This window comes from Chiloscyllium plagiosum, chromosome 25 (assembly GCF_004010195.1).
Source record: "Chiloscyllium plagiosum isolate BGI_BamShark_2017 chromosome 25, ASM401019v2, whole genome shotgun sequence".
NCBI classification, from domain to species: domain Eukaryota; kingdom Metazoa; phylum Chordata; class Chondrichthyes; order Orectolobiformes; family Hemiscylliidae; genus Chiloscyllium; species Chiloscyllium plagiosum.
In genome coordinates, this window is record NC_057734.1 from 42,777,920 (window position 1) to 42,799,176 (window position 21,257).

General features: G+C 43.7%; 1 protein-coding gene across 1 annotated transcript in view; it reads right to left on the reverse strand.

The window, feature by feature from the left end:
* si:ch211-102c2.8 overlaps positions 1-21,257 on the reverse strand; it is a 122,711-nt gene that overhangs the window by 30,903 nt on the left and 70,551 nt on the right. Inside the window, exons 2-9 of the mRNA XM_043715994.1 lie at positions 18,911-19,021; positions 18,370-18,463; positions 15,725-15,847; positions 13,628-15,307; positions 9,217-9,289; positions 7,696-7,861; positions 5,612-5,715; positions 4,156-4,270 (exon numbers count right to left, since the gene is read on the reverse strand). Of these exons, the coding sequence (XP_043571929.1) occupies positions 4,156-4,270; positions 5,612-5,715; positions 7,696-7,861; positions 9,217-9,289; positions 13,628-15,307; positions 15,725-15,847; positions 18,370-18,463; positions 18,911-19,021 (2,466 nt within the window). The remainder of the gene's footprint in view (positions 1-4,155; positions 4,271-5,611; positions 5,716-7,695; positions 7,862-9,216; positions 9,290-13,627; positions 15,308-15,724; positions 15,848-18,369; positions 18,464-18,910; positions 19,022-21,257) is intronic.

Here is a 21,257-nt window from a genome sequence, read left to right on the forward strand (position 1 = left end):
AACATGATCAAGGGAGATCCCACAGATTACTCCCTACTCCACCCAGAAATTAAAGACACGACAGATTCTCAAAATCTCATTAAATTTAACAAGGAATTACGATTCCTAACTTTTGCTGATCTGGCCTTGAAACTCCATCCAAAGAGATGTTCTGGAATGGGCTACCTCAGCAATTGCTCCTGTCCTGGGAATGACTCACTGGCAGAGCAGCAGAGCACCTGTGTTCCTCTTGGATTCTGAAAGCAGTAGCTCATAACTCCAGCTCTTCAGCAGCTAACTTTACAAGCTAAAAATTGCCATGGGGTTTTCACTGAGCTCTAACTTGCTCAGTTGCATTAAGGAAATGCTGTTTGTGGCTTTTCAACTTCTACTCTCTGTAGCATTGGAGTGTTAATGCTTGTAGGTTTCTTCTGAGCCCCTCACAGCCTCCCCCCACCACCACAGAACCAGTTATCTTTTCATTCTCTTGGTTCCTCAGTGCTGCTTTGGAGTCCTGACTCTAACAGTTAGCTGCTTGCTAATTCCTAGAACTTCTTCCACTGTTCATTCTAACAGCACAGAACAATCCAGAGGCTCTCGACTCCTTCCCTATTGGACAGCTAAAAATCAGCAACCCTAATAATGGAATTATGTCTCTTGCTCCAAATATCTGTCACCCCAAAACGATTGTTCGGTGACCCCAAACTGTCAATACTGATCTATTAAAATCTTTGAAATAAGTATCAGGAATAAGGGTGATGATTTTAGAACATGGATCAGTACTTGGAACTATGATGTTGTGGCCATTATGGAGACTTGGGTATCACGGGGGCAGGAATGGTTGTTGGATGTTCCAAGATTTAGATGTTTCAAAAGGACTTGGGGGGAGGGGGAGGTAAAGGAGGCGGGGGAGTGGCATTGTTAATCAGGGATAGTATCACAGCTGCAGAAAGGGAGCTCGTCGAGGAGGGTTTATTAACAGAGTCAGTATGGGTGGAAATCAGAAACAGGAAAGGAGCAGTCACTTTACTGGGAGGTTTCTACAGACACCCCCCCCCCCCCACCCAACAGCAACAGAGACGTGGAGGAGCAGATTGGGAGGCAGATTTTGGAGAAGGGAGAAGTAACAGGGTTGTTGTCATGGGTGACTTAAACTTCCCTAATGTTGATTGGAACTTCGTTAGTGCAACTAGTTTGGATGGATCAGTTTTTGTCATGTGTGTCCAGGAAAGGTTCCTGACTCAATATGTAGATAGGTCGACTAGAGGGGAGGCCATATTGGATTTGGTGTTTGGCAACGAACCATTCCAGGTGTCAGATCTATCGGTGGGAGAGCATTGCGGTGATAGTGATCACAACTCTCTGACCTTTACTATACTCATGGAGAGGAATTGGAACAGATGGTGTGGGAAAGTATTTAATTGTGGGAGGGGGAATTACAATACTATTAGGCAGGAACTGGGGCACCTACATTAGGAACAGATGTTCTCAAGGAAATGCACGACGTGGAAGTTGTTTAGGGAGAACTTGCTGACAGTACTGGACAGGTTTGTCCCACTGAGGCAAGGAAGAGATGGTAGGTTGAAAGAACCTTGGGTGACAAGGGATGTGGAACATCTAGTCAAGAGGAAGAAGGAAGCTTACTTAAGGTTGTGAAATCAAGGATCAGACAGGGCTTCAGAGGGTTACAAGGTAGCCAGGAAGGAACTGAAGAATGGACTTAGGAGAATTAGAAAGGGGCATAGAAAAGCTTTAGTGGATAGATTAAGGAAAACCCTAAGGCATTCTATACTTACGTGAGGAACAAGAGGATGGCCAGAGTGAGGGTGGGGGGCGTGATCAGGGATAGTGGAGGGAACTCGTGCCTGGAGTCAGAGGAGGTAGGGAAGGGCCTTAATAAATACTTTGCTTCAGTATTCACTACTGTGAGGGACCTTGACGTTTTTGAGGACAGACTGAAACAGACTGTTATGCTAAGAAGAAGGATGTGCTAAAAACTTTGAAAATCATAAGGATAGATAAATCCCCTCAGCCAGATGGGAGGGTGGCAAATGTTATGCCCTTGTTCAAGAAAGGGAATAGGGATAACCCTGGGAATTACAGACCAGTCAGTCACACATCTGTGACGGATAAGTATTGAAGAGGATTCTGAGAGACAGGATTTATGATTACTTAGAAAACCATAGTTTGATTTGAAATAGTCAGCATGGCTTTGTGAGGAGCAGGTCATGCCTCACAAAACTTATTGAATTATTTGTGGATGTGACAAAACATATTGATGAAGATAGAGCAGTGGATCTGGTGTACATGGATTTTAGCAAAGCGTTTGATAAGGTTCCCCATGGTAGGTGCATTCAGAAAGTAAGGAGGTATGGGATACAGGGAAATGGCTGTCTGGATATGGAATTGGCTGGAGCATAGAAGACAGAGGGTGGTGGTGGATGGAAAGCATTCAGCCTAGAGCCTGGTGACCAGTTGTGTTCCGCAGGGATCAGTTCTGGGACCTCTGCTCTTTGTGATTTTTATAAATGACTTGGATGAGAAACTGGAAGCGTGGTCTAGTAAGTTTGCCAATGACACGAAGGTTAGTGGAGTTGTGGATAGTGTGGAGGGTTGGTGAAGGTTGCAACGGAACATTGACAGGATGCAGAATTGGGTTGATAAATGGCAGATGGAGTTCAACCTGGAAAAGTGTGAAGTGATTCACTTTGGAAGGTCGAATTTGAATGCAGAATACAGGGTTAAAGGCAAGATTCTTGGCAGTGTGGAGGAACAGCAGGACCTTGGGGTCCATGCCATAGATCCCTCAAAGTTGCCACCCAAGTTGATAGGGTTGTTAAGAAGATGTTTGGTGGGTTGGCTTTCATTAGCAGGGGGATTGAGTTTAAGAGCCGTGAGGTTATGCTGCAGCTCTGTATAGCCCTGGTTAGACCATATTTGCAATATTGTGTTCAGTTCTGGTCACCTCATCATAGGAAGGATGTGGAAGGTCTAGAGAGGGCGCAGAGGAAATTTACCAGGATGTTGCCTGGACTGGAGGGTGTATCTTATGAAGAAACATTGAGAGGGCTAGGGCTTTTCTCACTGGAGCGAGGAATGATGAGAGGTGATTTGATAGAGGTGTACAAGATGATGAGAGGCATAGATAGAGTGAATAACCAGAGAATGTTTCCCCAGGGCAAAAATGGCTATCACATGGGGGCATAATTTTAAGGTGATTAGTGGAAGGTTTAGGGGAGATATCAGAGGTAGGTTCTTTACACAGAGAGTGGTGGGTGCGTGGAATGCATGCCAACGGTGGGAGTACGGTCAGATACATTGGGAAACTTAAGTGACTCTTGGATAGGCACATGGAAGATAGTCCAATGAAGGGTATGTGAGTTAGTCTGATCTTAGAGTAGGATAAAAGGTCAGCACAACATCGAGAGCCGAAGGGCCTGTACTGTGCTGTACTGTTCTATGTTCTATGTCGAGCCCCATTCTGATCAGGGCAGAGTTGAATACTGCCACTTAGTAACACCTCCTTCCGAGAATGTTAAAATCTCAAAGTTAGACTAATGCTGGATTCTAATTAACTTTACGAAGGATGTCAAGGTTGTATAGACAACCCAGCAGATGTTTCCTGAGATCACCTGAAGGATAATAGATTTTAGTTATGAGGAGAGAGAGAGAGATAGCGACCAGGGCTCTTTTAATCATATCAGAGAAGATGAAGAGACCTGGTGAAGATATACCAAATGTTATCTGCTTTGATGAAAGAAAGTAGGTAAAAATTGCTTACACTGGTACAGAGTTTGTAACTAAAAGAAATAATGATGATCAACAGCAAGACAGAAGGCAAGTTTATCAAGTGTTCAGATATGAATGCTCTGTCAGAAACAGTGATGGGTACAGAATCCAAAACAAAACTTTACAAAGGCGAGAGGATAATTATTTAAAAGTGAAAATCTCCAAAACAGACTGAGGAAAGAAGGAGGCAATTATAAAAATGGACAGGTTTTTGAGAGCGCTGGCATCGACAGTCTCCTGTGTGTAGTGAAATTCTATAAGGCAAATTTTATCTTTTGTGGAATGTCAACAGAGGTACAGTGTGTTTTATATGTCAGAATCTGTATGCGGTGTTCAGGAAACAGAGATTTTCTGAAGGTCAAGCACCTCTTTCCACATCCTCCTCACCTGTGCATTCCTCTGTCTCAGTTCGCTGTGTTGCTTTAAGTCAAGTTCCATCTCGAGATCTTGCAATTCCTGCAGACAGCCATCTCGCTGAAATGCTGGCATAGCGAGCTCCATGCTGAGGTACCGAGAGAGACAGAGAGAAACAGACAGACAAGCAGAGAGGCTGGGTGCAATGTTTCTGATTGAAAGCTAACATCACAGCACTATGCTGCCCCAGAATTATCAGCTCTGATCTCCATCCTTTCTCAAGAACTCAAATCATCCATTTCAGAGAAAATAGAAATCTCAAGGCAGACCGAATAACAAATAACAACATAGTCTCCACAGAGACTGCACCACTGTTTAGGCTAATGGCTGATGCTTGGACTCAATAGACAGAACTCTTGCCTCTGACTCTGAAAGTTGTTGGTTCAAGAGCCAGTCCAAAGATTTTTGGGATAAAATCAAACCTGACTCTCCACAGTCAGTAAGAGGTTTAACCTTTCAGATGAGACTTTAAATAGAAGTCCTATCTTCCCCCTCAGGGAAATCACAAAGGATCATGGTATTATTTTGGAAGAAGATCTAGACAGCTCTCCAGCTGGATCTTGGTTAAATCTTATCCCTCAATCTACATTACCTAAATGCAGATGACCTGGTTAGTATCACGTTGCTGGGTGTGGGTGCTTGCTGTGCACACACTGACTCCATACTCACAGACTCACAATATTTCTAAAGTGCTTCCCTGGTAGTAAACCACAATACCATCTTGTGGTTGTGTTAGGTGCTATGTCTTTCTTGTGATGTGCTCCCTTGCAGATCCTGTATTTAGACAGACCAAAATGTCACCACGCTTTTTGGTAATATTCACTCCACTGAGGTTCCGGTACAGATCAGGGAACAGAAGAGACAGCCATGTGGAGACTATGGGTATGTGATAGCTCCGTATCCCTAACTACAATGAGCATCGTGTTTGATGGGGGGGGATCAGAATGACAGTAGTCACGTCCTGCATCTGCTGCTCCTTCTCAGCAGTCTGATTCCACGACTTCCATCATTCTATCCATCAAGTGCCCCCACCAAAGAATCTTTGTTCAAAATGACTGGGGCAGAGAATGGAGAGCTAGTGGAAAGTGAGTCTGGGAATGAGAAGGGATTTGTACCTTGGCGGTTGGTCAGCTGCCAATGAACTTTAACAACATGTAGATATCTTTTGAATCCCACGCGTGATTGTCATCTAGTCAGGTCAGGTCAGGTTCCTGGTTTGGTGCATTAAACACAGGGTAAAGTCACCCCTTTATAACGAGAACCTTCACTGCCTATAGATGAGGGCTTCAGGTCTTCTTCAAGAATAAACTCAGTCTCCGTTATCCGTGAGAGAAAGGGGCACGGACAAAAATCATCACCGCACACCACCCCCATAAAGATGATGGTGTCTCTTTACGTTTTTGTCAGCTTGCACGCAACATGATCTCACCTGGTCTTGGGGACCTTGTTCTGTGTCTCACGCTGTCGGGATTCCAGGGTCACTGAATCCTGTTGACCTTTCTCCACTGTTTCCTTCGAGGACTGGATGGCTTGCTGGAATCAGAAGACAAAGGAGTGACCACCATTAATGTCTGACCTCCCTGTATGCAGTAGCGATGGGGCATACCTTGCTCAGTCAATGCAACTCGTCTCATGATTCATTTCGTTTTCACCATTCTGTTACAGCTAACTGGGCAAGATCAGCACTTTTACACCAGTGATAGATTCTGTTAAAGTGGTCTGAAAGGACAATGCAGATGGAGCTGTCCACAGGTCACCAATCAGTTTGAGTGCACAGCCTTTTTGTGTGTACCGGAATTGGAAAGGTCGGTTGAAGACTTAACACATGGTCCCCACTTTGGCTTGGCTCTGTCTTCGACAGTGAACTGAGGAAGGGGAACTGCAGTCTTGTTGAAATAGATAAGACTGGGGTGTCAAATTTAGGTTGATGTGGAATACTTACAATGGGGGTGGGGGGAGGAATGTGGACAGGGATAGAAAGTATGAGAGAGTGAGGGGAAAGAACTATTCCTGATACTTTGTGGTTTATGAACATGGACTTTCACCCCTCTGGAAAATGTTATCACTATGTGGTCATTCTGAGAAAATACACTGGAGAACACCTAGCAAGAACAGTGTTAGACCCTCACACATTGTAGCTTCATATCTAGAAACAGATCAAGTGCTGTTTCCTTCCATATTGGGCTAAAACCTTAATGTTTCCTGAGAGAGGACTGGATAAATATTTGGAGAAAATGAACGTGCAAGGATATGGGGAGAAAACAGGAGATTAGCACGAGGAAATGATGCCCATTTAACGAGCCACTGCAGGCATGATAGGCTGAATGGCCTCCATCTATGCTATATCACTTCTGTGATTCCTGTGTACAATATAGAAATCTCTTCACTTTTTGTTATTTCCTTCTATATGAACCAACCTGTGGATATTCAAGGATACATTAGGAAGTCAGTAGGTGCATTGATTCCAAATGTACTGCAGACAGCCAAATCGGAGATCTGGAGTTATTAATGAGATTGGTTTCTAAAAATCTCTAACTGCCACTACATTACTGAAGTATTTCTCTCCTCTAATGAATAGATAGTTTGATGTGCCTGAAACAAAGAAGCTTTAAAATATCAGGAAAAATAATGACCTGTAACTTTCCTGAATTGCTTAGCAACCAAAGATTAATCTTAAACATTGCTACCAGGGGCCCGGGCAAAAAAAAACGTAAGAACATTAACATTCACAGATTGCATTTTGTAATTAAAAAGTTACCATGTTCAAAGTAGTCAGATTGTGTTGAGTTGGTGGCCCTAAAGCTGCTTCAACCTGGAGGAGGCCTTAGAACTAACAGCTTGCTTTCTAGTCACTGACCAGTTCAGAAGGGGTAATCTCGGAGGTCTACTGCCACACTAGCCTCCAACCTTTACCCAGTTTCCAATTTCTTCTTAGCATAAGGCCCTCTCTGTTCCAGGCTGTGTTTAAGTTTCCCCTTCTTTGTATCTCCCAAAGCCAATATGCATGGCACTGGAGTGATAGATCAGCAACATGGTCCAATGCATGCCAATCCAACTCTGTGCATCCCTCAATCTCACTCTCACAGTTCTGCCTCTTCCAGGTTCCTTTTAAAGCCTAAGTCTGTAACTCACAACACCTTGCAATGGCACACCCAGAGCTCTTTCACTGTCATTCCCAGGTCATTGTTTTTGACCCTCCCTGACGACCAAGTGCCACTCCCACATTTGTGTCACTTCCAGGTTTCTGTCATTGCCATTCAGAAACTGCCTTCCAGAAGGTCGGAGGGAGTGACCCTGGTCAGTGATCTTCTCAACTCTGATTTTTCTTAATCTACTCTTTTACACTGTGACACTCCCATAATTTACAATCTTCAATATGGAGGATTGCAGGGACAAAATCAAATCTTACTGTAGACAGTCTGCTGTGCCAGTGATCTATAAATTATTATAATAGACAGTGGTCATTCTTGAGACAGAATGAAGAAGTATATTTGAAAAGGAAATGTACAGCACCCTATAAAAGTTGGATATCTCAGGGGCTCTATTCCAGATCCACGTATGGTCTGACACTTGGGAACTCCATTTTGAAGGGCTGCTGGTCCTCCACTTGCTGCCTGGCTCCCTGAAGAATTGCTCGAAATCATTTTCATCCACAGTCAGGTTCTTGATGCTCGAATGCCTGGAACAACCAGAAAATCCTCTCTCAGTACTACCGACACAATTCACCATCATTACGGCACAAACGGCTACCATTCAGCCCATTGAGTGCAAACCAACTTGGTAAGTCCTGCTAATACCCTACACCCACATTTAAGAGCTGAGACAATTTCTGACAACACAACATGATCAAGGGAATAAACAGCAGAGTAGATCACAGACCCTGCTATTTCCTGGGGGAGGGAATGTCAGTGTTGAAGAAGTTCGAATTTTGACAAGGCAGATATTACATTTTGAGATGCAAATTGACAACTTGGAATTGTTATTTCATCCAACAACTTGAATCTGTTCCAGATTTCTGGGGGGAGGCACACGTTAAGGATTAGGTGTGTCTACCCACAGTCAGTAGATTCTACTGCAGTTTATTTGTTCCTAGCATTTGGGTGACTCTAGTAAGGAAGCATTTGTTACCCATTCCATCGAAATCAAGCAACTAATGTGGGACTATGACTGATAGTCTTGCATCAGGTAGGGATAACAAGTCCCCTTCCTGAAGGGCATTAATATAATAGTTGTGTTGTTAATGACAATTCAGACTCTTTCAAAACCATTTTTGATCTGACCGGCTTTGAAAACAGAGACACCTGATTAACCTCAAACATTAAGCTTTCTTTGTTCTGCTATGAGGCAAAGGCAATAATCCAGAAGCGTGATTTTAAAAAATTTCATAGTCACAAATTTGTCTTCTTTTTGAAATAAAGGCACTTGTGGATCATTGCAATGTGGGCTTGATACATGGTGGGGGGCGGGGGCATTCGGGGGAGGGGGATGGGCCCAATACAGCTGCCTCTAAGTTGTATAATCCATAAATCCCCAGAATGATACAGCATAAAGTTCACTCGGTGTCCCCATCTTGCAGCATAGCTCATCAGTAAGTACACGTCATAACTACACGTCAGTCACAGTGAATACAGTTCATTGAAGGAGATCCTAACAACAGTAACTGCATTCCAATAATCAATGACTATACTCCACAATAGCACTTGCCACAGATGGAAGATGGAAAGTGCAGAGTATTGTGCTTTAAGCACCAGTATCCTCACTTTACAGGACTGAAGGCTGAATATTTCAATGAGATTGGAGTCATTCTATATGCAAAGTTAAAAATCACACAGCACCAGGTTATAGTCCAACAGGTTTATTTGGGAGCACTAGCTTTCGGCACGCTGCTCCTTCGTCAGCTGGTTGTGGAGAAAGCTAGTGCTTTCAAATAAACCTGTTGGACTATAACCTGGTGGTGTGTGATTTTTAACTTTGTACAGCCCAGTCCAACACCGGCATCTCCAAATCATTCCTTATGCATTGTATCTCTCTGACCTGCCCAGCTCCTTCTGGAAATGGCAGCGTTTCTTCATAATATGACTCCCACTCACATTTGCATCAAGCTCTCCTGCAAAATAAGACAGCAACAATGTTATAACAAGTAGTCCAGATGAGGAATTCATTGAATGCTTTCAGGAGAGCAGGCTATACCAGGCTGGTTTTGAGCAATGAGATAGGATTCATTACTGAACTCATAGTGAAAGTGCCTCGGGGTTGCAGCCATCATAATATGATTGAATTTTACATGCAGTTTAAGGGAGAGAAGTGTGTGTTAATGACCACTACTTTGAATTTAAACAAGGGCCAATTGGGGGCATGAAAGTAGTCAGCAAAGACGAACTGGCAATTTAAGGGCGAAGTGAATATAGATGCAGCGGAAAAGGTGAATGGGATATCCTAGAAAGCGCAGAATAGATATATTCCAAGAATTAACTAAAATTCTAAGGGATGAGCCTGCCATCCATGGTTAACTGAAAAAGTCAAAGGTGGTATCAAACTCAAAGGCATTTAATTGTGTAAAGATAGGTGGCTGGTCAGAAGCTGGACAGAACATTAAAAAATTAGCAAATAATTTCTAACCAATTAATAAAGGAGGAAAAAATTAGAAAATGAGAAAGTTAGTTAAAATATATAAACAAATTGGAAACATTTCTTCAGATATTTTAATAAAATCAGTTAACAAAGTAAGTGTTGGTCCTATAGAAAATGGATCTAGGCAAATCGTAATGGAGAATGAAGAGATGGCAGGCAGACAGATATACTGGAAATAGCTGTTGATCAGGAATGGAAAGGGAGGGCGGAACTCAAAAAGTATCATTACTAGAGAAGTAGCACTGAGCAAATGTCTGAAATTGTGAATTGGCAATTCCCCAGATTGTAATGGATTTCATCTTAGGGTTTTAAACGTAGTAGCTAGTGAGATAAATGTGTTAGTTTTAATTTTCCAAAGCTCCCTTGATTCAGGGACAGTCTCATTAGATTGGAAGATAGTGAATGTAACTCCTTTAGGGAGTCAGAAAGCAGGAAACTACAGGCCAGTTATCTTAACATCTGTCAGAGAAACTGTTACAAGTTATTAGTAAAGACATCATAGCAAGGCACTTGGGAAAGTTAAAAGTAATCAAGCAGAGCCAACATGGTTTTGTCAAAGCAAAATCACGTTTATCTAATTTATTGATTTTTTTGAGCTCGTAACTTGTGTTGATTAAAGGGAGCCAGTTAATGTGTTGTATTTAGACTTCCAGAAGGCCTTTAATAAAGTGCAATAGCAAAGATTATTGCAGAAAATAACAGCTCGTGCTGTAGGGGTAACACATTGGGTGAAAAGAAGGTTGACTGCCTAACAGGAGTAAGTGGGTCTTTTTCAGACTGGCAGGTTGTCATGAGTGGTGTGTTACATGGTTTGGTGCTGGGGCCTCAACTCTTTACAACGTATATAAATGTTATGGATGAAATGATGAAGCATCTTTGCTAGATGCTGTAGACACAAAGATAGATAGGAAAGTGAGTTACAAAGAGGACATAAGGACCTTACATAGGGGTATAGAGAGGTTACATAAGTGGGCAAAGATCAGGCAAATGGAGTACAATGTGACAATGTTATAAAATTGTCAATTTTGACAGAAAGAAAGAACAAGCATATTATCTAAATGGTGAGAGATTATAGAGATCTGAGATGCAGAGGGATTTGGGTGTCTTAGTGGGTGAATCACAGAAGGCTAGTATGCAGGTACAGCAAGTAATCAGGAAAGCTAACAGAATGTTATGTTTTATTGTGAGGGGAATTTGAATGCAAGAACAAGGAGGTTATGCTTTGGTTAAAGAGAGCGCTGGAAAAATTACATCTGGAGTATTGTACTGAAAGATTAACCTCCTTCCATAACTATGGTGACCAGGGCATTCCTGATGAACGGGGCTAATGCCTGAAACGTCAACTCTCCTGCTCCTCGCATGCTACCTGACCTGCTGTGCTTTTCCAGCACCACACTTTTTGACTCAGTATTGATCACCCTAGTTACGGAAGGATGTTAATACATTGGAAGCAGTTCAGAGCAGGTTTACTACATTAACATCTGGAATGAACTGATTGTTTTGTAAGGAAAGGCTAGATAGGCCAGGCCTGTACACTCTGAAGTTTAGAAGAGTCTGAGGTTACTTAAATGAAACACAGAAGATCATGAGGGGACTTGACCGGGTGGAGTTCAAAAGGATGTTTCCTCTTGTGGGAGAATCCAGAACTAGGGGTCACCCATTTAAAGTAGAGATTTTTCTCTCAGAGAGTTGTGAGCCTTTGGAATTTCCTTCTCAAAAGGCATTGTATGTGGAATCTTGAAATATTTATAAGGCAGAAGTAGGTCGGGGAATGAAGGATGATCAGGATTCTGCAGGAATGTGGAGTTGAGGTTAAAGTCAGATCAGTCACAATCTTATTGAATGGCAGGGCAGGTTTGAAAAAACCTTCTCTTGTTCCTTGTTTGTATACTCTCCCAAAGACCATCTCAATGGTAACTGCTTTGTGCAAAGAAACCAGGGTCGTCACTGCCTCGTTTGAAAACAAAACCCAGAAAAAGGCAGCAACACCCTAGCTGGATTTGTGCAAGTTGAACAGAGATAAGGTTTCAAAATAACAATCCTTTGTAAATCAAAAATTGGTAAGTTCCACCCTCTCTCCACAAATAGTGCCAGTTCAGCGTACTTCTAACACTGCCCTCGTTTTCATTTTTGATTTCCAGCAGCTGTAGTGTGACTCCGTTTTGGTGGCCAAATGCTCACATGCATCTGAGGGAATCAGAGATGGACACACCCAGTTTTATTATATGTCCATGCATTGGCAATGTAATGGACCTACAATATATCTTGTAGGGTCAGAACAGGAGTTTGAAATTGATAGGAAGGCATCATCGGCATCGTGACAAGAGCTGTTTTTAGCACTCCCTAGTAGTAAAAGAAAAACATACATTTATCTGGTACCTTCCGCAATTTCAGGACATTCCAAACTATTTTACAACTTATAATAGTCACTGTTTTATTCCTGATGAAGGGCTTTTGCCCGAAACATCGATTTTACTGCTCCTCGGATGCTGCCTGAACTGCTGTGCTCTTCCAGCACCACTAATCCAGAATCTGGTTTCCAGCATCTGCAGTCATTGTTTTTACCTAAGGTATAATCGTGACAACCAATTTGCACACAGTCCAGTCTCACAGACATTCATGTGATAATGGCCAGCTAATCTGCTACTTTAAGAGTCTGTCAAAGGATTAAAAGTGGCCAGGATAGCTGACTAACTTCCCAGTTCTTCATTGTGATGCCCCTGGATCTATTAGCCCCTTCAGTGGGATAGATGAGGTTTCAGTTTAGTGTCTCATTAGAGGTAGCACCATTGACCAAGATGTGGAAGAGCCGGTGTTGGACTGGGGTGGACAAAGTTAAAAATTACACAACGCCAGGTTATAATCCAACAGGTTTATTTGGAAGCTCTAGCTTTCAGAGTGCGGCTCCTTCATCAGGTGGTTGTGGAGGTTAAGATCTTATGAAGGAGCAGCTCTCCGAAAGCTAGTGCTTCCAAATCAACCTGTTGGACTGTAAGCCGATGTGTGATTTTTAACCATTGACCAATACAGCACTCGGGGAGAAAGTGAGGTCTGCAGATGCTGGAGATCAGAGATGGAAATCTGTTGCTGGAGAAGCGCAGCAGGTCAGGCAGCATCTAGGGAACAGGAGAATCGACGTTTCGGGCATTAGCCCTTCTTCAGGAATTTCAGACTCCTGTTCTGACCCTACAAGATATATTGTAGGTCCGTTACATTGCCAATGCATGGACAATACAGCACTCGCTTTGTCCTGCACCAGAGTGTCAGCCTAGATTTTGTGCCCAAGTCTAGTTACTTTGATGTAATGTCCAGAAAGATGTTGTTACCTCATTATTTTCCCTCAGTTGGACCCAATCATTGGAAAATATGAATCATAAAGGAGGTTATGGACAGCCAAGAGTGACTGACCACTGAAAGAGGTTGAGTAATGAATGCTGGATTAAATACTCAGTACAGTTTAATATTTTATGTTGAACATTGCACAAGTAATTGCAAAACAAAAGGGAGGTGAATGGCCTAGTGATATTATTGCTGGACTGTTAAACCAGAGAGCCAGGTCCTCAAGGCCTGGGTTCAAAACCCACCATGGCACATTGTGAAATTTGAATTCAATTGTTTTTAAACATATGGAATTAAGATCATCGGAAAAATCCATCTGGTTCACTAATGTCCCTTAGGGAAGGAAACTACCATTATGTATGGCTCCAGACCCACAGCAATGTGGTTGACACTGGACAATTAGGGAATCAGCAATAAATGTTGGCCTGGCTAGGGATACCCTCATCCCATGAATTAAAATAAACTTGTAACTTGCCTGTTCTACGTGAAGTTGGTTTAACTCTGAAATTGCCCAGTCCATGGCGTCTCAGTTCTTCTCTGTGGGCACCATCTGTGTTGCTTCGCACACGTGTCCGTCTCACTTCAGTAACATTGATGGCGCCTGTCTGCTTGCCCTGTGACAAATGCACCCTCCTCCTGGGATGGAATGCAGAGTGTGCAACGTCTGAGTCGTGACATGAAACCAGCTTACTGTCACAATCCCCTTTCCAGGCGTGACCCATTGACAAGGGCACAGATCCAGACAGACTGACTGCAGCGGCCTGGCAACTTTCACTCTCCAAAAGCTGAGATTCAAAGGCAGAAGGAGCACTGGTTATTTGATGCCACTGGCCTGAAGTATTTGTTTTACCTGAATAGTTGAAACTGCCTGTAAGGTGTGCAGGTGAAGAACTGACAGGCTGTGTACAGCAAGGGCCCAAAGTGGGTATCATGTGGCACGGTGAGAGGGTTCTGTTCATATTCACTGTCACAGCATCTTGCTGGTTGTCCTCCAGTTTGGGCGGCAGAGGCTTGTCATTGGGGGTTGAGCTCTCCTGTTCCATTGGCCTCCAGTTACCAGTACCTTCTTTTGACAGGCCCTGGAGTTCAGGATTATGGCCTCCGCTGTGCCTCTCTGGACTCTCTGCCTGGCTTTTCTGTGGCCCCTTCATTTTTATACCAGTACTCGCAAGATTAGTTCCTCGATCCTCTTGGGTCAACACGCCTAGATCAGATACTGGGGAGCTGCTGGTCTCCAAACCATTCCCAGTCAATCGATTAGATTCCCTGCATGGATTTGCAATCTGGATTGGAAAGGTCCTCCGCTGCAGTGATTGCTCTGACAAGTTGAATTGGCTGAGTTTTGAAATTCTGCCACCCAAAGACTCAACGCTCTCAGTTCTTCTGGTCAAGGCCTTAGAATTTGCCTGTTGTCTCCGAAGGGTCCCAGCCTGATCCCTGGTCCTTTGCAGGGCATGCGCTAAATCCTCCTGAAATTGTTGCACATCATTTACCCTCTGAGCTACTGAATTAACAGGCCCATCAACTCCCGTGCCATCCTGATCACATCGAGGAGTGGCATTTCTAACAAACTCATCCTGCTCTGCACTAGTCTGACTCTGAGCCAGGTGAATTCTTGCAGAGGTTTCTGTAAGAACTCCACAGCAACCTTGCTTGGCTGTGCAGTCAAGTTGAGCACATTCCGTATTGCTCGCTTCCCGTCTGAATAGTCTCTGCTTCCAAGGATGGCCACAGACTTTCCTTGCCAGATTTCCTGGTTGGATGTTAGATTCAAGGCAGGCATACTCCAGAGAACGTTCACTGCAGGAAGCACTTCTGCTGATGAATGAATTCTGTTCACTGTCTGGTTCTGCATCGAAGTTCAAAGCCGGATCTACCATACCCTCATGAAAACGCAGAGCAAAGTCTTCTGTCCGAATGCTGTCCACTGTGTTGGTGTCACTCTGATATTGTTGGGACTCCATGTGCTGTGGCCCCAGTAGTTGTTGCACTCTCCACTCATACTGGTCCTTTCTGGACTCACCATCTGCCGCTGCTCCTGGTCTCGCAAACTCAGTCAACGTTATATTGGACTGGCTTCTTCTGAAATCTGGACTTAGATTGAACATTGCTGTAACATTCTGATCTTCACTTCGACTCAAGGCTCCTTCACATTCTGCAGTTGTGAGAAAACAACACGGTCAACTCAGGTTCAGTAGGAGGTCACATGAGCCCCAACGCTTTCATTCCCCCTCGCACAATGGACAGAGTTCACTAGATTTCAGAGTTCCTCTGATACCCTCTCCCAAATGGCCATTCTTCACCCAAGTATCAGGAGGACTGAAGCCAATATCATTCATCCTTGTCATAAATTTACTTTCAAGTCACCCATGCTGTCTCTCTCCCTGATGATTGTCTGAGGCTGAACTGGAATTTTGCAGATTAATTTCCTTAAATAACAATCACCACCTCCCCAAGAGTAACTAGGGTTGGGCAATAAATACTAATCTTGCCAGCAAAGCCCAAACCTAAGTGATAAATGGGTTAGAAATTCTACAACCCCTTCCTGCTCAATGTAAATTCGTTTACCCACCTGAAGCACTGTTACCTTCTTGTCTCATGGAGGTCAGCTCTTCTGTGTCTGACAGGGCATCAGTACCACTGGCACTACCCAATCCTGTAAATCGAGTGCCAGACTGACTGGTATTCAAAGTTCCTTTAAAGTACAAACAAGGAAACAGCTAGAGAGCAGCATGAAACAATGATGACCACATCAGGTAAAGGTAAAATCACCACAGTCCGACCAGATCACAGTGCTGCTCCCTCATTACTGAAGGAGTGGCTTAACCTGGGGGTCACCATCCCAGGTGAGGGATGAAATTGAGTCCTTCAAGGTAACCTCAGCTGGTGTGGGAATCAAACCCACTTCATTGCATTGCAAACCAGCTGATCAGCTAACCAGCCACCAACTTTGGAACAGCAAGCTGACTGAGTAGGCTAGTCCATCTCGGTCCGTTCTGTTACTTTGGTGGAGTACCTCATATACCGAGAGAGACATTGAGTGGAGGAGTGATGGTGGCGATGGGGTATGTTGGAGGTCTACGAGCAGGCTGCCCACACCATTTTGTGTGTGTGTGTGTGTGTGTGCGCGCGCGCGCGTGCGGTGCTATAGTAAAGTGTGTTGATCAGGGCAATACTGTTGATGCGGTGTACATAGGTTCCAGAAGGCATTTGATCCAGAGCCAGTGGAAAGTGAGCATATTTAGAGCTCATGGAACAAAGGGACAGTAACAACATTGACTGAGAAAATTGGCTGAGTAACAGAAACTAAGAGGAATGGTCAATGGATAATTGTTGAGCTGGGGAAGGTTTGTAGTGCAGTTCCCTAGGAGTGAGTCTGGGATCCATGTTTTTCCTGATATATATTAATGGCCTAAAACATGATGGACAGGACACAATTTAAGATTTTCAGATGATACAAAACCTAGCAGCATTGAAAGCTGTAGGGATGTTAGTGTAGAACTAAAAAGGAACATAGGTAAATTGGTGAGATTGCAGTTGAAGTTTAATGTTGAAAGGTGTGAGGTGATACATTTTGGTAAAATGAACAAGGAGAGACATAATAAACTAAAGGGTATGACTTTAAAAGGGTCTAAGAGCAGAGGAACCTGAGAGTATATGTGTATAAGTTATTAAGGATGTAAGACAGGTTGAGGGAGCGGTTATTGCAGCACACAGTATCCTAGGTATTTTAATAAAAGCGCGATAGAGCACAAAGGGCAGGGAGGTTATGTTAACTTGAATACCACACTACGTTAGACAATGATTTAAAACCAAGAATGACAGATGCTGTTGATTTGCTTTCTTGACTGTAGCATCCACCTGGATGGACCAGGACAGATCGTTGGTGATATGTACTCTAGGAACTTGAAGCTCTCGACACCTCCACCTCAGCACCACTGATGTCGAGAAGGGCTTGTCCTCCACCCCACTTCCTGAAGTCGATCATCAGCTCCTTTGTTTTGCTGATTTGAGGGAGAGTTTGTCATCTTTACACCATGCCACGAAGCTCTCTATCTCTTTCCTGTACTCTGTCTCGCCGCTGTTTGACATCTGACCTACTACGGTTACTGTCATCAGTAAAATTGTAAATGGAGTTCGAGTTGAATTTGTGAGGGTATTAGAAGTACATTAGGGGGCTGATCACGGGACAGTGGTGTTGAGGATTATCGTCGAGGAGGCGTTGTCATTTATTATTACAGATTACAGTCTGCCAGTCAGGAAGTGGAGCAAACAGTTGCAGAGTGGGATGCAGAGTCCTCAGTCTTGGAGTTTAGAGACAGGTTTGTTTGGAATTATGGTGTTGAACGCAAAGCTAAAGTCAATAAGTAGAAGCCTGACATAGCTATTCTTATTATCCAGGGATGAGTGTGGTACCAGGGAGATGGCGTCTACTGGATGTTAGACAAGTCCAGCCTCAGCTGGAGTATTGCGTTCAGTTATGTGCACCATATTCTAGGAAGGATGTGAAAGGCACTGAGGAATATGTAGTAGAGGTGCCCAAGGGTTGTTCCGGGGTTGAGGAATTTTAGTTTTGAAGATGGATGGGAGAATTTGGGACTGTTTTCCTCGGAAAAGAGAAGGCTGAGAGGAGATCTGATACAAGTATTCAAAACAGTGAGGGGTCTGGGGCTGAACTAATGGAGAGAACATGTTCCCATTTGTGAAGGGATTGAGAATGAGAAGACACGCAGTTAACAATAATTAGTCGAAGAGCAAAAGTGATGTGAGGAAAAACGTTTTCATGTAAATAAGTGGAGAGGGTCTCAAATGAATTGCTGGAGAGTATAATGAAGTCAGGCTCCATGGAGGCATTCAGAAGGGAATTAGATGGTTATTTGAAAAGGAACAATATGTAGGGTTGTGGGCAGAAAGCAGGGGAATGACACTAAGGAAGATGCTCATTTAGACAGCTGGCATGAAAGGCTGAATGGCCTCCTTCAGCACTGTAACAATTCTGATATTACGCTATATAAATGCAGTTCTGTCATTTTCCTTCCACCCATATTGTCCACACTTTGCCCCAGGCATGTCAGCCACTGACTTGATTGACCCTAAGTAACGGAAGAACATTCCCAATATTAGAACTGTATTAAAACCACTGGGTGCTTTTTTCCCAGCCAATAAGCCAAAGGTGTCACTCTAACAGCATAGTTAGAGACATGGGAAGATCCTCACCTGTCTTTCCAGAAGGTTTTGTTGTGCTCCTGAAGGGATCTCTCTTCGTCAGACTGCTAGCAGCTGGCCATCTGTGGTCAGTTAATACGGACACCTACATAAAAGGATCAAAGTCATCACCACCGTTCGAATCTCCAGGTTAAGTCGTTTCAGCATTGCCATGAGGGAATACTGTGCCAGTAGGTTGGGTGGGGTTGGAGATTGGGTTCTGGTCAAGGGAATTCACACACAAAACACGTTCACAAACCAGTGGGGAGTGGAGGGTTCTTCCTGAGAAGTTGGCTGAGCACATTCTTGGTTCACAGTAGAGAACAGTTTGGGCTGCACATGGCCTGGAAACGTTTGATGCTGACTGCTCACTGCAGGCCCCGAAATGAGTTTGGTAAAGAAACACACCATCCTGAATGGAGGTTATATTGAAAGGTCTAATTATCATCATTCCAGTCTGACTAAACCTAGGAAAGAACTCTCCGTTACCTGTAAGAGCAGTTTCGGATAAGGCATGACGACAAAGTGGAGGGGCCTTCAGTCTCTGATTTACCTGCAGTTGGCTTAGCTGAGCATCAATGGAGTCCATCAGATAGTCACAGTGGTCTTTCAGGGGCTGCAAGGCAGTTTCATTTTGAACATGACTCTCCACCTCCATCCTGCACTGGGGAAAATGGAAATTATTGCAAATTGACCGTCTCTGCACTTGATTGATTATCTTGACCAATTTAAGAGGCTGAGCTTTTTGGACAAATTAGATATTGCTGCAACTCTTTGAAAAAGGGCAAGGCTTCCCCTACAGCACTGAAACAGACTATTTAGCCCATTAAGTCCATACCGACCCTCTGAAGAACATCCCACCCAGACCCATCCTGCATTTCCCATGGCCAATCCACCTAACATGCACATCGTTGGACTGTGGGAGGAAACCCAGGGAGAATGAACAAACTCCATACAAAGTTAAAAATCACACAACACCAGGTTATAGTCCAACAGGTTTAATTGGAAGCACACTAGCTTTCGGAGTTTCCAATTAAACCTGTTGGACAATAACCTGGTGTTGTGTGATTTTTAACTTTGTACACCCCAGTCCAACACCGGCATCTCCGAATCAAAACTCCATACAGACCATCACCTGAGGCTGGAATTGAACCTGAGTCCCTAGCGCTGTGAGGCAGCAGTGCTAACCACTGAGCTACCGTGCCACCCTAATAATGCAATCATCCTTTTCAACTCCTAAGATGTTTTAAAGTTAAATTTCTCTCACTTTCTTGGCTAGAAGAACACCTGGGGCCTAAAATTCAGCAGAAAATCTACCTTCATAATCTGTGGAACACTGTGAGTCAGAGAATAGTGTCAGGCCAAGGGGCCCAGATTCATGCATTCAGGGTTGGGGACAATTGAGTGCTGCAAATCAGATGTGGCATGAACTGAAAACAAAAACAATGAGAGCTGAATTAGTGAGACAACTAATTTCTGTCAAGTATCAATCACTGTTGCAACCACACTTCAAATAGAGTTGGTTGTAATCTAAATAGAATGCTGCAGCTGTGGACTGGATAAAGAGAACAATTAAAATTATTAAAGAATTGGATCATCGAGGGCAACTTTGTAAATTGAGCATCTTCTCACTGGGAAGCAGGTGTTTGAGAGGTTACCTAGATGTTGTTTGTGGAATTCTAAAGGGACTAAATGTGACAAGCTGTCTCACCCCATCCAGAACAGTAGAATGTGCTTGACGTAAATTCAAAAACTGATCTGCTGAAACCACATTTCCGTGTGACAGTCAATCGATGGAACAGATTCTCTGAGATGACACTGGAAACAGTTCTCATTCATTCATTCAAATTGCAATTTAGATCACTTTCTTTTCACAGATAACATTTTGGGCTAGATTTTAAAGTCATCCTGTTCACACATGTCCCTGGAGCAGGTGGGACTTGAACCTAGGCCTCCTGGCTAAGAGAAAGAGACACGACCACTGTACCACAAGAGCAGCCAATATTTCAGGATACAGGAAAGCAGCAATTTGAGACATAATTGTGGTAATTGTCACATGCTTAGGACAATCAGCCCAAGTCCCATCTGCTTCAGAAGTGTATTATAACATGCCTGAACAGATAGATTTAAAAAATCCCCGAAGCACTTTTGTCATAGAGATGTACAGACCCTTCAGTCCAACGTGTCCATGCCGAGCAGTCATCCGAACCTAATCTAGTCCCATTTGGCAGCATTTGGCCCAAATCCCTCTAAACCTCTCCTAATCATGTACTCATCTAGATGCGTTCTTTGAAGAGGTGACAAGTAGATTAGACCAGGGAAACCCAGTGGATGTGGTCTACCTAGACTTCCAAAAGGCCTTTGATAAGGTGCCACACGGGAGGCTGCTGAGCAAAGTGAGGGCCCATGGTGGTCGAGGTGAGCTACTGGTATGAATTGAGGATTGGCTGTCTGACAGAAGGCAGAGAGTTGGGATAAAAGGTTCTTTTTCGAATGGCAGCTGGTGACAAGCGGAGTCCCGCAGGGTTCAGTGTTGGGGCCGCAACTGTTCACATTATATATTAATGATCTGGATGAAGGGACTGGGGGCATTCTAGCGAAGTTTGCCGATGATACAAAGTTAGGTGGACAGGCAGGTAGTACTGAGGAAGTGGGGAGGCTGCAGAAAGATCTAGACAATTTGGAGGAGTGGTCCAGGGAATGGTTGATGGAATTCAATGTGAGCAAATGCGAGGTCTTGCACTTTGGAAAAAAGAACAGAAGCATGGATTACTTTCTAAACGGTGAGAAAATTCATAAAGCCAAAGTACAAAGGGAACTGGGAGTGCTTGTCGAGGACTCTCTAAAGGTAAACATGCAGGTTGAATCCGTGATTAAGAAAGCGAATGCAATATTGTCAA